Below are 18177 nucleotides of genomic sequence, written 5' to 3' on the forward strand. Positions count from 1 at the left end.
TAAAGTTTCAAAATAATCCTTGATTCAGTGTCCCACATCCATGGCATACTGGTGTAAGGAGTGGGCTCCCAAAGCCTTGGCCAGCTCCACCCCTGTGACTGCTCTCACTGGTTAGAGTTGAGTGCCTGCAGCTTTTCCAGGCTCAGGGTGCACGTTGCCAGTGGTTCTAACATTCTCAAATCTAGAGGATGGCAGTCCCCTTCTCACAGCTCCACGAGACAGTGCCCTAGTGGGAACTCTTGTGTGGGGGCTCCAATACCAAATTTCCCCTCCATGCTGCCCTACAAGAAGCTCTCTACAAGGGTTCCACCCCTGCAGCAGGCTTCTGCCTGGGTACCCAAGTTTTCCTTCGCATCCTTGGAAATCTAGGTGAAGGCTGCCAAGCTTCCTTCACTCTTCAATTGTGTGCAACTGCAGCCTTAACGCCAAGTGGAAGCTGCCAAGGTTTATGGTTTGCGCCCTCTAGAGCAGCTGCCTGAGCTGTATCTGGGGGCCTTTGAGCCACAGCTGGAGCTGTAGTAGCAGGGATGCAGTGAGCAGCTTCCCAAGGTGATGCACAGCAGCAGAGCCCTGGGCCTGACTCAGAAAACCATTCCTTCCATCTAGGACTCTGGACCTGTGATGGAAGGGGCTGTCTCCTCAGAGACTTCCGAAATGCTTTTGAGGCCCTTTTTCCCACTGTCTTGGATAGTAGCACTTGACTCCCTTTTAGTCAAGCAAATCTCTCTAGAAAGTGATTGTTCCACAGCCCACTTGAATTCCTCCCATGAAAATGCTCTTTCCTTCTCTAACTCAGGACCAGGATGAGACTTTTCCAAATTTGTATGCTCTGCTTCCACTTTAAATGTAACTTCCAACTTTAAGTCATTACTTTGCTCTGATATCTGATAATAGGCAGTTACAAGCAGCCACAGCACATCTTGAATGCTAAGCATTACTGCTTAGAAATTTCTTCCACCAGATACCACACATCATGACTCTTAAGCTCAAACTTCCACAGATCCCAAGGGCATGAACACAATGCAGTCAAGTTCTTTACTAGGGTATAAAGTGGGTGACCTTTATTCAATTCCCAATAAATTCCTCATTTCCATCTGAGGCCTCATCAGCCTGGCTTTCACTTTCCATATTTCTGTCACCATTTTGGTCAGAACCATTTAGTCTCAAGAAGTTCCAAACTTTCCCTCAACTTCCTGTCTTCTTCTTAGCTCTCCAAACTCTCCCAAACTCTGCCCATTGCCCACTTTCAAAACCACATCCACATTTTCAGGTATCTTCATAGCAATGTCACATTGTTTGGTACCAATTTTCTGTGTTAGTCTGTTTTGTATTGCTATAAAGGAATATCTGAGACTGTGAACTTTATAAGTGGTTTATTTGGTTTGTGGTTCTATAGGCTGTATAAGCATGGTGCCAGCATCTGCTTGGCTTCTGGTGAGGCCTCAGGAAGCTTATAATCATGGCAGAAGGCAGGGAGCCAGTGTATCACATTGTGAGTCAGGGAGCAAGAGAGAGAGAGAAGTGCCAGGCTCTTTTACACAACCAGAGCTCACATGAACTCATAAGGAACTCACTCATTACCATGAAGACAGCATCAAATCATTCTTGAGGGATCCATCCCCATGAAAAAATATCTACCACTAGGCCCACCTCCAACACTGAAGGTCACATTTTAACATGAGATTTGAAGGTGGCAAAACATCCAAACCATATCAACAGGTTAATAGGAGAAAAAGATAACACATTTACTTAATCAAAATTTTACTTGATATGGGAACCTTTGGAATTGACAACTCAAAGGTTCATAAAAAATTGTCTGTTTTATGCTTAGGTTTGATCCAGAATGGACAGCCATATAGAAATGTAATTGAACAAAAATGATATGACCTAATGGTAATAGTCAAAGAGGGGAAACCCAGCATGGCCTGTCTGTTTGGATTCTTCCTGGCCTCTCTGTGTGGCATTCATTCCTTGTGGGCACAGGGAAAGACACCTTCTGAAATGAGTGTCTTATGATCTACTTTCAGACAACGTAGGTCAGAGAATTTCCCTATGGTCAGCTTACACAGAAAGGCAGAAGAAGGTTAAAGTAATGTTTCTAGGTTTTATGTCTAGCTTTTTTCAGAAAAGGGTTCTAGTTTCAAAGACCTGCCTAGGGAAAAATAATTCTAGTTTATATGGCCTGCCTTGGGGAGAAAGAGGAGTAGGAGAAAGCAGGGGAAAAGGTCAGAAAGAGACTTTGCTTCTGAGACCCTTCGTGTTCCTCAGTTTGAAGTACTCAGCACACCAAAGTACCACACTTTAAGGTGTCATTTTCTGAGTCCACCAAAATGAGAAACAATGGATCTGATCCATTACTGAAAGCAGCTCGCAACACCTCAATGTCTCCTTCACAGCACACACATCTCTCAACAGTGGTATTCTCTCATGTATTTAATTTCTACGCCAGTGCTAATAAATGCCCACACACGACTTAAATTTAAAATTCATGTAAACAATGTTTCTGTAAGAGGAAATTCATGTGAAAAGACCACCATTGACTTGTAATATAAAATGTAATAACTTCCCGTCCTGTGATCGGTGGGTGCTACCTCCCAAATCACAGTAAAGCCAATGTGGATCCCACATACACACTGGGTCTCCCTTTACAGATACTCATTCCAAAGCATTATACTTCTCTGCTGGTTTTGTACCACTTTTATTGATACATGTGCTTTGTCTGCATATTCTACTTAGGAATTCACTCAAATTCATGTTATATCAAGCTTACTATTTTAGCTTTCAGTATGACTCAGAATATAATGCAAGTATGTGTGTTTATAGTTCCACATGTGTGATATTACTTGTAAACTTTATTTACAAGTAAATTTGTTTTGTCTTATTGCCTACAATATGTTAGCATTCATTTATGCGATACATTTCTTTTTAGCTATGTCACTTTATGTACTTTTCTATGGATTGATATAATAGTATAGTTTAATTAGAATTTAAGGTTTTCTACTGGTTTCCAGTGTACAATACACTGAATTTCCTACCCAAAATGTTTCCCCTCCACGATGTCTCTAAAATTATTTGAAGTTGATATAAGAAAGAAGATGTATTTCCCTGCCAAAAAAAAAAAAAAAAGGATGTTTTATACACTCACATATGGGTGCTTATTAAGAACTAAGGAAGGCAGTAAGACGGAGGGGAGGAGGGAAAGAGCTCTCCTAGAACAAGAATCAACAACACCCAATCGTTAGATCCCTATTATGTTTATATATATATTGCACTGAACAGTATGAAACAGTATCAAACATAGTTGTTACGGTCATTGTAGCACTAGTATTTTTGTTGTTGTTGTTGTTGTTGTTGTTGTTAGGGTCATTGTAGCACAATTTTTGTTGTTGTTGTTGGTTCATTTTCTCTCATTTCTGCCACTCAGCTCAATCAGGCTCTTAATAAACACTTACTCTTTATTGACCAGTTGCCAAATGTCAGTTGGCACTGAGAAGTCTTTTAGAAGCTGGCCTACAAATCCCTCTTAATTTACTGCACTTCAGTGTTTTGAATTTACTGCACTCGGGTGTTTTGAATGATTACATTTCTATTGACTCTTTTCTGGTAAAATTTTTTATTACGTTCCCTGAACATATGTTTTACTTTTGTTTAAACCAGTGATTCTCAAACTCCAGTATTCATCAGAATCACCTGGGGGGACCTGTTAAGCCACAAACTGCTGAGCTCCGATTAGAATTTCTGATTCTTAATTGAATCAGGAATGGTGGGATCTGAGAATTTGCATTTCTAACAACTTCCCAGCTGACGCTCATGCAGCTTGTGGGGAATTCACTGATCTAATGAACCACTTTAAAGTACTAAAAGTCATTGTTCTCAAATTCTATAGGAACCCCATTCCATTCACTATTTTTAACCTTTTAGATAACTTATTTTCCCATTTCCTTATCTATAATCAAGGCAAGAGGTAAGCACAACTTCCTAGACAACAGTTCAAGCAGCAAGGAAAGAAATTCCAGAATGAAAACCCAAAGCAGTTGAAAAAAGAAACAATGGGGCCAGGAGACAGATTTCTGAATAAAGGGCACTGGGGGAGAAGTGGGAGAAGAAAATAAACTTTAAAGAATAGCTTGTAGAAAACCTGTCAGAAATGAACTCAGCAAAAACAAAGATAAAGGGGCACCTACTCCTACCTTCAGAAGAGTCTCAGAAAAAGAGACGCTGACATATTCTTGAGATCCAGGACAAGTCTTTCCACTTGTGCTCTGTATTTCTTCTACATTTAAGAACCTGAGCCAGCAATGATTCTTTTGTTATCCTCTTCCTTCTGTATCTTCTACTTTTCTCTCTCTGCTGGTTCCTTCCCAAAGTACCAGCACGCCGTCCTTCCATTTGCACTCTCTTCAACTACCAACCTATCTCTTTTTCTTCCCTTCACAGCCAAGCCCCTCCCCCGCCCCGCCCCGCCCCACCCCCGACACACACAGTCCCTTGCTGGTCAAATAGTGGTTCTCAGACCTGCAACATCAATATGATCTGGAAGCATATCAGAAATGCACAATCTCAGTCTTATCCTATTTACTCTGTTTATCTAATTTCCTTTTCAGTTGGATAATGGGATTGATATTATACTATACATTTTTCCAGCCTAAAGTCTAGAACTATCTACCTGGATTTATTCACTGCACATTAAATTTATATAAAAAATCAATTTCAGGATTTCTAGGATCCATATTAAATCCAGAATCCTCATGGTACATTTGGATTTCTAGTAGAATCTTAACATTCAAAAACAGATAAGTAGGACATTTAAAAGACAAAACCTGTCCAAAAACAAATGTAATCCTAAACATAAAGATGACTGCAATTTGTTATAGCATTAAGCTATTCCCAAAAAAAAAAATCACAGTAAGCAAAGACCTAGGAATGCAAAAGTACTATGAATGGTTTTAGCCTTTTGTCGCACTGATGAGAAGCAAACATTGTCATTCTTCATTTGTTCCGTTCTGATTCATTACTTATAAACACGTGTGGCTCTCTTAAAGTTAGGAGCTCTAATACTCACCCTACTTTACTGGGCCTCGTTCCTGGATTCAGGATCTTGCTCTCTCTATTCTACTTCCACTGTTACAGGGGCTTGGCAGATATCTAGAAACTACAGATTAGCAAGGCCATTTTGTTCCAAGTATGAACCCTCACACAGACCATTTCTAAACTTATTTATTCACCAAATAACCACCAAGCATGTCCCTCCATGACAGGAACGGTGCTAACTACAGAAATACAGTGGGATGAAAATAGTCTCTGAAAGCATAGAGTTTGGGTCTCACAGGGAAGACAGACTGCTTAAACAATTATAATTTAGCTCACATATAATAAAGTACAAAATATAACAGGGACCCACATCAGGAGAACCTAATCTAGTCTAAGGAGGTAGTTAGTGAAGACAAAAGCAATATTGATACTGCATCACAAAAGAAAGAATAGTACATAGCCAGACCAAAAGGAGAGGGAGAACATATCTTACAGAGAGAATATGTATAAAAGCCTGGAGCTCAGCAAGAAGGTCCATTCAAACAAGTGATAAGAAATTTAGTACGTCTCAGTGCAGAATGTGAAGGACATGGTGGCGACAGGTTGGGCTGGAGAAGTAAGTAAGCACCAAATTCTGGAAAAGTCTGTAGTCCAGTTTAAGGCCTTTGGGTTATATCTGAAATTAAATAAGATGACTTGAGACTGGGCCACAATTTAGACTAGAAAGGGGCAAGGCTACAACTAAATATATGCCAGTCTTATTGGGATAAATTAAGTATGACCAAGGAAGTGGCATCTGGAACGGACAGAAATGCAGACATGTCAGAGATACGCAGAAAGTAGAGTCCACCTAACTTGGGCATTACTTGGAGTTCCAATATACCTTCCTGGAACCCAGTTTAGGCAAAGAAAATGGTTGTATAATACGGTGAGATTTAGAACCAAGTACTAGGAACAGATTTGGGAGGGATAATGTTTTCTCTTAGGAATGCTACATACTTTGGAATGCCCTAACCTAAGCCCAGTCTCTGAAGCACCGTTGCTTTTTCAGCCCCAGTTCCTCGTGCCAGAATTTGGCCCTTCTCACTCCTAATCTCTATATATCATCCCTAGCAGTGTCGGCTCCTGTTATGATAATTAAAATATTTACATTTATAAATTATTGCCTTGTCATTATTAAAGTCATTTGATATTCTGAGCTTTTTAATCTTTAATTTCTTTGTATGTTGACTGTCTCTAATATCCAAAGATCAATTAAATTTTATATGAGTAAAACATGTCTAATATATAATTATAAATTTACTTTAAATTATTATAGAGTCTCTCAGAATCTCTATCAAATAATGATACATCTTTTTATGTTTATGTGTATTATTCAAGTATGTTTTAAATCAATTACAATTTTAAACAAACTTCATAGTTAGTATATTAGAGAATTTATATTATGAAAGCTTATATGGAAACTGACAGAGAAATGCTTACGCATTCAATTTTCATACTCTTTCAGCATCCGTGAAACAGTGAATGCCCCAACTTATAAATGCTGAGCTCCACAGTTGTGTTGGTAAGTCAGCTATTTGCAATGTTTCCTCAGTACGTGGTCTGGAACAAGGTGAGAAGCACAAAGAGGTGAAACAGAGGCTGTGTGGGCTGGGACCAGGAAAATAGTCATCAGAAGACTAAGGCAAGCCCCATCCTGGATCTGTCAGGATGCAGATGGGGCTGCTGCAACATCTGGCCCCTCTTCTGTTCTCTTGTCAATAACCACCAGTCTAGCTAAAAACTATTTCCTGAATCCATGCTTATACAAGATGAGAAAGCAAGAACTGGGGAGGCAATGGAACAGTGAGAATTCAGTCCTCAGGCTAAAAGGCAGAAAAGAAGGGTGAGGGGATCAACCTGAGCAATGTGACCTAGAGGATCAGGAAGCTCCCAAAGCCATCTGGCTGGGTTGGTTGGTTCTCAGGACCCAAAACTTAAAACTCAGTTCAACCATAACTACTTATACTGCTCTGCATACTGCCCTCCACCTCCACTACCCTAAGCACTCTATATAAGTGCCCTGTAATTAATAAACATTTACTAAACATGTACATCAATGAATTAATTTAGTTTGATTTTTTCTTTCTTTTCACTCTAGTCAATTGCTCATCCTTTTACTCTAGCCAACTGCTCATCCTGTAGCCTATCTATGATTTATGAATATATTAACTACTTAAAGTTGTAGGCAAAAAGGCACATACCTGACACTTCATCAATCTACTTCCCTTCTGTGAATATCAAACGACCATGTAATATAAGAGCAACTGTCCAGATTCCCCCTGCCCCACCCACACGCACACTCAAATTCTAATCCTAAATCTGCCTACGGAAGTCTATGCCATTTTTTCCATTAACAAAGTCCTGCTCTTGTCACCATAAACCCTTCAATCCCTAGTCCAGTTTAGAAACAGCCACTGACATCTTCCTGGCTAATCTCTGTGCTATGAGTCTTTCTCATCCAACTTCTCAGACCTAGACTAAATCCTTGCCAACATTAAGAGTCCTTCTTTAACAGGAAGCTGTTGCAGTGTCCATGAAATTTTTAAAAAAATTAATAAAAATAAATTTAAAAAGAGATTCTATAAAATAAAATATAAGGAATCTTTTATAAAGAAAAAGAGCATAGCTTTTCACTCTTATTTTCTCTTCCACAGATCAGGAAGATGATTAACTGTGCCTGCCACACATCACAAAACAGATTTTGAGAAAAGTGTCACTGTACGGTATGTAGACTTCTTTTTCTTCCTTCCTTCCTTCCTTCCTTTTGTTTTTCATTCTTTCATTCCATAAATTAGTAAAGAGCATTTAAGTAAGATGAAAATGTGACATTATTCTATAATCAAGTTCCATGTATCCCTCCTCTATATAGTCTAGTCCCCTAGTAAATATAATAAAGAGGTATATTCATTAAGAAGCTGTAGAAAAACAAGAATAAAGAAATAGCTGAGTTCCTGAAATGTTGCATAGAAAGCATACATACTTTCTTATTTGTTTATTTTGCCATTGTGGCTTTGCTTTATTTAATTTTGGGTTGCTCAGTTGCTTCAATGAATAGTTGATGCTGTAAACTGAATTCCCCAGCCTCTCAATCTGTCAAGAATCATTCAGTTCAACATTTATTGAGTACTTGCTTTCTCTAAACACTCAACAACAGTTGTACATATAAAACAACACTGAAAATTCTAGAAAAAATATTTAATAATATAAATACACTTGTAATATAGTTTTGATTTTCAGGTATGGAGTTTTCTTAGAGCAAGGCATGTCACTATTTCATGTCATCCTTATATAACTGCCATGTTCTTCCTTTATTTTCCTGTCACTGTATGCTCTCCTTTTGTATATTTTTTCTGTCCCCTTTAACATTTATCTAAATCTATTCATTTATTCCTCATTTTTGAAGTTTAAAGTAACAGATAGAGAAACAGATTACCTCCAAACATCTGCACAGAAACACTGTACCTGCAACTCCTGCTATAAAACTGACTTTAATTATATGATTTTTGAAAAATTTTCTCACACGCACTGTAACTGAAAGTGTTCAGCATAAAAAGCAAGCTATCGCTTAGGTTCCTCCTATTAGGCATACTCGTGTTACAAAAAAAATAACATGCACATTTTATCAGTGTTATGAATAGACCCTTGGATAATAAACAAGAGTTTTGATTTCATGGATGCTTATGATAGCCGTAGTTTAAGATTCCTGGAAATTTTAACATTTGAGACATTATATTAATTGTATAACTACACAGGAAAAAATGAAGAAAAACTGAGTATGTTTGCCGTTCATTCACTGGGTATACTCAAAGAGCCCATTATCAAAAGGACTCCAGAGAAACTAAAATGTGACTGCAAATTGTGTAATACTATTTTTGCTCTTGCAATAGTAAGGTTTTAGTAACATCTGGGTATTAGGTTACTGGATTTTCATGATAATTCCCAAAACTAAAGTCTCCTATTACCCACAGCATATATGTGCACCTTACACCTGCATGCTCTTAATGTGATAATGCCTCATCTTCCTCTGACACTCCTGAAATATTGGAATCTGCAGGCTTCCCACCTAAACTCATGGCTCTTTTCTCTTTGAGTCTCATCTACAGCTATAACTTCACTATTCCTTAAATCCAATAGATCCTAAGTCTGTGTCTGTAGTTCCAGCCTGCTCATCCTCTCTGACCATACTTCCACCTTCCTTCTAGGTAATCCATATTCTAGGTATTAGCCTACACTCAGAGAAACTTGGGCTCAACCTTTTATCCTATAAGCTTATTTCTGTGTTCACCATCTGAATTCAAAGTATCACAAGCCATTTAGTACGCTAGGAGGGAAACCCTATTTAGGTATTTAGGTATTACCCCAAATACTGCTATCTCCCTCAACCACTCTCTGAAACCATTCATAAATTCTAAAGTGTCTACTCTCAAGTTATTCATACATATCTGTCCTTTTATTTCTCGCCATAATAGATCTAATTCAACTCACTATTCCTCATGCGGGCTTTGGTCAAAGCTTTAAAAATTGATCTCCCTGCCTCGAATCACCACTATAGCCAAAATATCCTCTATGTTCCTCTTTCATTGGACAGATACTTGCTGATCACCTTCTATGTGTCAGGCTTTGAGCTGGGCAATAAATAAAGAGACCTGGAAAAATCAAAGGTCTCTCCTCAGTGAACATAAGCTCAAGTTCAGGAGATAAATCTGCAACCAAGCAAATAAACAAATAAGTAACTACCACACAGGCGGTGCCTGTGTAGGGAATAACTAGTAGAAGTCCATTAGAGGGGTCAGAGAATACCTCACTGAGGAGGTGCCACTTAGAATAAGACCTAAGGAAAAGAAGAAACCAGCCTCAAAGAGTCAAAGAGAAGAAGAACCTAGGAGAGTTCCATGGCAATAAAGAGATTTCAAGGGCTGGAAGGAAGGCCATGTTGACTAGGGCCTAGCTGATAATGGGGAGAGTGTATGAGATGAGGTGGGAGAGGTGAGTAGAGGTGAAATCACTCACAGCATTTTGGGCCACTATCAGAAGTCTGAATCTAATGCAAAGCCTAATTAGAAGTCAGGGAAGAGTTTTATGCAAAAAAGTAACACTGCCTGATTTATGTTTTATTTTTTAACTTGCCAGAATTATGTTTCCCAATCATGAGTGTCAATCTTCTGCTTTAAAAAAGCCCAGTGGCTCCTGATTAACAGGGTAACCACATGTTCTAGTTTGCTCAAGTAAACCCAGGGTTGCCCCTGTGTTCCCAGTGTAATTATTAATAGGCCCTTCCATTCACCCTCACAAGGGTTCTAGTAGAAACCATAAATTGTATGCTCAGCTTACTGATAAGTAATACAGTAAAATATTCCTTAGGTTGACATTCAAGGCCCTTCTGAATCCGGTCCCAACTTCCCTCTGTACCTTTTTCTCCATCACACCCTTGCCTTACAAGTGTTTTGGTCACTCTGAAATGCAATTGTGGCAGTATCCTGAATGCAATTTGTATTCACCACTCCAGTGTCTTTGCTCACGCTCCTGTATCTTACTGGATGTTCTGTAACCATTTCACTGACAAGTGGACAGAACTTTAAGGGCCACAGGTAAGAAGCCTTCCAAGAAACTAGGCAGAAGGAATAACTTCCTCCTCTGTATTTTGTCAGTCTCTCTATTATAGTATGTATCACAACTAGGTTAATTATTTATAGGTCTGCTTTCTCTGCTAGAATGGTAGGTACTTAGTAGAAAAGACAGCACCTCCTTCTATGTGTTTTGGGGTCCTCACCACCCACACAAGCCTGGCCAATAGCTGGTATTTCACTTTGGACTGCTAGATTAACTACTGAATATAAAAGCAAAATAAAATGTAATAGTAAAATAATACAGTTGAACAATGAGATTTTAAAAGACCTTATTGCCTTCACATCTATACTATTTTCATTCTCCAACTTCATTCCAAAGTCAAATGTAGGAAAGTGACAATAAAATTTTAATGAATGACCAGAAGTTAAAAAAAGTATAAGACTAGAAGATGTCGAGCTTTCATGGAAACTAAAAATTTTCATGTTTTGGGAATACATTTCTAAATAATTGTGCAGCTGAAATAAAACAGTTTGACATACTACCAAAAGGCAATTGTATATACTCACCACTCTTTAAGGATCCTGAACAAAGCCTGCCCACAAGAAGTTTTTGACGTAATTGCATAACTTCAGCTTCCAAGACTTCAACTTTTGATTTCCATTTTGACTCCTCCTCAGACAGCAACATAGCAAGGTGCTCTGTGTATTCTCTGCTGCTTTTGTCTGCTGGTTTTGAGCGGATAATTGCCAAGGCCAGAGCCAGCTTTGAAGTTCTCAAATACCATTTTTGAACATCCATCCTGGCTTTTGTCCCTATCATTTAATAAGAAAAAAGTTACAGAAATTCTTTTTAACTTGTGCAGTGCATTTCATTTGCTTAAAATTGATTTTGCAAAGTAACACTAATTAACAAGTTTATAATAAGACTTGGCACCAAGTACAGAAAAAAAATTCAGGACTGAAAACAGTATGAGAAAGTTATGCAGAAGAAAAATACACACACATGCATATTAAATATACTAAGATTCAATAGTAGGTTTAGACTATTTGACAATTTCTTGGGGTGGAAAAAACACATACTAATTCATTTAGTTGTTTCTAACCAGAGAAACGTATCAGAATCTCTGAGGGAGCTTTTAAAATATATTCCCTTAAAATTCTGACTCAGCAAATCTTGAGTAGGACCGAGGCTCTTATATTTTGAAAAGAGTGCACTAAATAACCAGAACCATTAAATTAAAACATCTATTCATAAATTCAAGTCCTTCCTTTCCTCCAACCCATCTGTTAAATCTTGCATTCCTTAATGAACCTTTTACCTACTGTTCCTGCCTCTAATCATCCCCCTCCAATCTATATGGAGAACAATCTTTTAAATATTTGCATCATTTAAGTTGTGAGTCTACTCTGATTCTTCACTTTCAAAGATTTCCAATCGTCACTCCGAGCGTACTTTTCCAAACCAACAGTGTGTCACAGTCTTAAAATATAAACATACTTACGGAGGCCACATGACAGACCACTGCATACACTGGTTTAATATCATCCCTACTCAAGTATAAGCCCCTGTGGCCTCCGCCAGGCTTTATTAGATTATCATGAGAGTTGTGCACATAAAATGTGCTAAATAAAAATGTTTAATGAAGAGTGAAAAGTAAGATGATCCAGAATATTCAAGACTTTCAGTTGTCCCATCTATCCTAACACAATTTCAAATTCTTCACCATACATTTCAAACTTTATTTCCTTCCATTTCCCCAGCCTATCCTTCCATTATGGTTGGATCACACTCAACCAAACAGATACAGCCCCAAGTGTACTCCTGTACACATCTCTGCTCATAAATTTTCCACTGCTGTGATGCCCTGACTTTCTTATATAGCTGCCCAAGCCCTGACTGTACACCATTTAAAGAACAACTCATATACCACCATATAAAATCTTCTCAGGTCTATTCCCACCCACAGCCATGTATAACTATCTGATATCCTGTAATTTGGCACTGAAACTGTACAATCTAATAAATGGCTTAATGCTGTTTTATTATAATTAGTAATGAACACAAAAATCTGTATAAAATATGTTCCTCACAGCATTATTGAAAATGGACTGACAAATAGTTAATAATGGTATGACTATACAAATGAATAGTACTTAGCCATTAAAAATTAGATTTTCAGAAATTTTTTATTAGCCTGAGAAAGTGTTAAGTACAAAAAAGGAGGACATGAAATTATATGTACAATAGGACCCCAGTTACATGTAAAATGGGGAATACAAAAAAATTAAACAGAATGTATAACTGCAGAATTATTGGTGATTTTTATCCTCTTATCTTCATTTCTTTGTTATTTTTCTAATTTCATTCAATTAACATGTATCAAATTATAATTAAAAATGTAAAGAAACCAGATTTCCAAAATCGAAGTACACAGCTTTATATTTTCATAGCTGTTGACTACACCAAGGACTAGATATTGTTAAGATGAACAAACTAATTAGAATTATAGCTCCGCTTATTTTTAGCTTTCTCAACAACCATTTCACTCCCTGGATCATCCTCCATCTGTCATTAGCGATGGCAGCAGTGGACTCTGACACTCATTACTCTCAGAAAAGCACCCTATGTGCACAAGACATACATATGATGTTTGAGACCCTCCTTCGAGATGTAAGTTTGCTAATATATATAATAATACTGATTTTTTAAAAGTTGCCTATTCAAAGTTGTTTCAGTTAGAAAAGAATCTCACATTCAATTATAAATAGTGGGTTTCCAGGCTAAAAGAAAAAAATAGAAAAACAGTTTATTAGCACAAGAAGACAAAGTACTCTGGATAACAAAAACACAGCAAATTCTCTGTCATCATGTAGAGATATTTAATTAATTGATTTAAGCAAACTGATTAATTAAAGGTTCTGATTTTTAAGTTGTTGCATATGATTTAATAGTCTGGAAATCATGCTGAATATCAGCTATCAGAAAGAAATATCAAATTATAAAATTCTTCTGGATTTTAATTATATCAAGATAGGGTCATCTGTCTGAACATTAACTAGATTTGTACTAAAAATGAAAAGAAATAATTGCTAATAAAGAGGTTTAGTGCAGGCTTGTAGGATATAAATCACATTTAAAACACACACAGAACTACAACATACAACCAAACAAAACCAGGTTTTTAAAACTGCTTCCTCATGTTTGTGTGTATAAACGTATGCCTTCTTAATTTTAGAACAGCATTCTTATCCTCAAAGTATCATTTGCAAAATAAAGATACTTCAGTTTCCCCTAATATTTCATGGAAGAAAACTGAACTTCTGTGGCATCATAAGAAAGATATATTTGGCCTTCATCCCCAGTTCCTGACACAAAGCTCCTAAATCCCTTAGAATTTCCTGAGGTAGATTATGGCAGGTCCCCTAGAAAGCTTCAGGATAGGAATTAGTTGCCAGAAAGACCAAACCATAATTAAAAGCTTGGAACTTTCAGTCCCACCCCTCAACCTCCAGGGAGATGAGAGGGACTGGATACTAGATTCATGATGGATCATGCTTTTTTGATGAAATCTCCATAAAACCCCCTAACCAGTGGGATTCAGAGAGCTTCCAGGTTGGTCAACACATCAGGATGCTAAGAGGGTGGCACACCTAGAAAGGGTGTGGAAGCTCGTGCAATCCCCCCATACATGGCCCTATGCATCTCTTCCATTTGGCTGTTCCTGCACTGTATCCTTTATAGTAAACTGGTAATAAATAGAGTGCCTTACTGAGTTCTGTGAGTTATTCTAGCAAGTTATCAAGCCTGACTAGAAGGGTGTGAGAACCTCTGACATTATAGCTAGGTCAGATAGAGTGCAAGTAACCTACGGACCCAATACTTGCAACTGGCATTTAAACTGAGTGCAGTCTGATGGAACTGAGCCCTTAAACCTGTGAAGTCTTAAGCTAACTCCATGTAGTTAGTGTCAGAATTGAGTTGAATTGTTGAACATCTAGTTCGTACCCAGAGAATCAGAACTGGTTGTTGCTACTGGAAAACACCCCAGCTTCCTAAATACACTCTCTGTTTCACTGAGGAAAGATCAGCTAGTAACTTTCAGAAAGCCTTTTTAATTCAATTTATGCTCAAATAATTAGAGTAAATAATGAAAATGAACATTTAATATCTCCCAAGAAGGTATGTAGTGTCTCTTAATTCTTAATAGTTTAAAGTATAAAATCAGTCAAACACTCTTTAGAACAGAGCGTCAGTTCCAGCAGGGCTTACTTGCGTGTGTGTGTGTGTGTGTGTGTGTGTGTGTGTGTGTGTGTGTGTGTGTGTTTCATTTCAGAGCAGTTCTTACCACAGTAACATTCCCCATGGGGCTGTGAAAAAATTTAGTCATATTCCCTATGACCCTGGATTTTCCTTCAAGCAATGCATGTAGAAACAGCTACTCCAAACATTATTTTGGCCACTTGTATCATTTATTTCTCCTGCCCTAATTTTTCCTTATTGAACTTTAATTTGCTATCAACTCGCTAATTTTCTGAACCGTCAAGTATTTTACATTATATTTATTTTATATTATAACTTCAAATTCAAAAGTTACTTCATCACCAAGATCACTGATGAAACATCTGTTTTAAAAAAAAAAAAAATTCCTGGATATCCTTGTTAACTTTCTGTCTCGTTGATCTGTCTAATGTTGACAGTGGAGTGTTGAAGTCTCCCATTATTATTGTATGGGAGTCTAAGTCTCTTTGTAAGTCTCTAAGGACTTGCTTTATGAATCTGGGTGCTCCTGTATTGGGTGCATATATATTTAGGATAGTTAGCTCTTCCTGTTGAATTGATCCCTTTACCATTATGTAATGGCCTTCTTTGTCTCTTTTGATCTTTGATGGTTTAAAGTCTGTTTTATCATAGGCATGGGCAAAGACTTCATGTCTAAAACACCAAAAGCAACGGCAGCAAAAGCCAAAATTGACAAATGGGATCTCATTAAACTAAAGAGCTTCTGCACAGCAAAAGAAACTACCATCAGAGTGAACAGGCAACCTACAGAATGGGAGAAAATTTTTGCAATCTACTCATCTGACAAAGGGCTAATATCCAGAACCTACAAAGAACTCAAACAAATTTACAAGAAAAAAACAAACAACCCCATCAAAAAGTGGGCAAAGGATATGAACAGACATTTCTCAAAAGAAGACATTCATACAGCCAACAGACACATGAAAAAATGCTCATCATCACTGGCCATCAGAGAAATGCAAATCAAAACCACAATGAGATACCATCTCACACCAGTTAGAATGGCAATCATTAAAAAGTCAGGAAACAACAGGTGCTGGAGAGGATGTGGAGAAATAGGAACACTTTTACACTGTTGGTGGGATTGTAAACTAGTTCAACCATTATGGAAAACAGTATGGCGATTCCTCAAGGATCTAGAACTAGATGTACCATATGACCCAGCCATCCCATTACTGGGTATATACCCAAAGGATTATAAATTATGCTGCTATAAAGACACATGCACACGTATGTTTATTGCGGCACTATTCACAATAGCAAAGACTTGGAATCAACCCAAATGTCCATCAGTGACAGATTGGATTAAGAAAATGTGGCACATATACACCATGGAATACTATGCAGCCATCAAAAAGGATGAGTTTGTGTCCTTTGTAGGGACATGGATGCAGCTGGAAACCATCATTCTTAGCAAACTATCACAAGAACAGAAAACCAAACACCGCATGTTCTCACTCATAGGTGGGAACTGAACAATGAGATCACTCGGACTCAGGAAGGGGAACATCACACACCGGGGCCTATCATGGGGAGGGGGGAGGGGGGAGGGGGGAGGGATTGCATTGGGAGTTATACCTGATGTAAATGACGAGTTGATGGGTGCAGCACACCAACAAGGCACAAGTATACATATGTAACAAACCTGCACGTTATGCACATGTACCCTACAACTTAAAGTATAATAATAATAATTAAAAAAAAAAAAAAAAAAAAGCCGGGCGCGGTGGCTCAAGCCTGTAATCCCAGCACTTTGGGAGGCTGAGACGGGCGGATCACGAGGTCAGGAGATCAAGACCATCCTGGCTAACATGGTGAAACCCCGTCTCTACTAAAAAATACAAAAAACTAGCCGGGCAAGGTGGCGGGCGCCTGTAGTCCCCCCTACTCGGGAGGCTGAGGCAGGAGAATGGCATGAACCCGGGAGGCGGAGCTTGCGATGAGCTGAGATCCGGCCACTGCACTCCAGCCTGGGTGACAGAGCGAGACTCCGTCTCAAAAAAAAAAAAAAAAAAAAAAAAAAAAAAAAAAAAAGGAGCCACAGACAATTCCTACTCAAGACTGGTGGGAATTTTAAATTACACAGCCATTCAGGAGAATATTTTCCTAATATGTATCAAACATCTTCAAAATATGTATTCCCCTTTGTCCCAGAAACACAAGTTCTAATATTTCATCTTCAATATATGATCAGAGCTGCATATAAAACTTTATGCCCATACATGATTTGTAGAATTATAATTACCAATATAAAAAAAAAAAACCTGTCACCAGTCTGAACATCTAATAATAGAGATCAAATTGTGGTATATCATATAACTCAACTAAATGTTTTTGAAAATATCTGAAGCTATGGAAAAATATTTCCCACATGACATTAAATGTACAGTAAAACATGAAATAGTAAATGCAGTGAAACCACAAATTTAAAAAATCTACAGATATACAGACATTAATGTAGTGATAGATTTAGAGACAAAAGGGGAAAGGGAAAAAGAGAAGGAAGGAACAAAAGAAAAAGAGAAAGAGAAAAAGGGGTAAAGACGAGAAAAGACAGACTTATTGACCAAAATAAAAGCAAACCTTGACCATGAGTTGAGGAAGTCTGAAAGATATTATTTTCCTTACATATACTTTTCTAGATGCACTATTCCATTTTGTACTGCAAGACATTTTGTACTGCAAGAAAGGAATACCTGAGGCTGAGTAATTTATAAAGAATATGGGTTTATTTGGCTCATGGTTCTGCAGATTGTAGAGAGGAATGGTGCCAGCTTCTGCTTCCAGTGAGGCCTCAGGAGGCTTTCACTCGTAGTAGAAGACACGGGGAGCTAGTGTGTCACACAGTGAGAAAAAGCAAGAAAGGGAGGGAGGTCCCAGACTCTTTTTCACAACCAGATCTCAAGTGAAATGGTTACCACAGGGAGGTCCCAAGGCATTCCTGAGAAAGCCGTCCCCATGACCCAAACACCTCCCACTAGGCCCCACCTGTAATCTTGAAGATCGCATTCCAACATGAGATTTGGAGGGGACAAATATGAAAACCATATCACTATAGTTCCCAAACTGTCACAATAAACATTATAAGACATATAAGACATAAAACTATCTTAGTACTGATCCTACAGAAATTGTCCCTATTCTATATTTTTCTAAGTGGAAATTATGGAATATGCAGAAGACTGAAACTGGACCCTTATCTCATAACATATATAAAAATCAACTTAAAATGCCATA

The 18177-nt window shown here is 38.0% G+C and overlaps 1 protein-coding gene across 1 annotated transcript in view; it reads right to left on the reverse strand.

Annotated features, from left to right (window-relative positions):
• The window catches only part of LOC105496823 (meiotic double-stranded break formation protein 4), a 235908-nt gene that overhangs the window by 189671 nt on the left and 28060 nt on the right, over positions 1-18177 (reverse strand). Inside the window, exon 2 of the mRNA XM_011767428.3 lies at positions 11208-11453. Within this exon, the coding sequence (XP_011765730.2) occupies positions 11208-11439 (232 nt within the window). The 5' untranslated portion in view covers positions 11440-11453. The remainder of the gene's footprint in view (positions 1-11207; positions 11454-18177) is intronic.

The sequence above is a fragment of the Macaca nemestrina genome, chromosome 5 (genome assembly GCF_043159975.1).
Source record: "Macaca nemestrina isolate mMacNem1 chromosome 5, mMacNem.hap1, whole genome shotgun sequence".
NCBI lineage: Eukaryota > Metazoa > Chordata > Mammalia > Primates > Cercopithecidae > Macaca > Macaca nemestrina.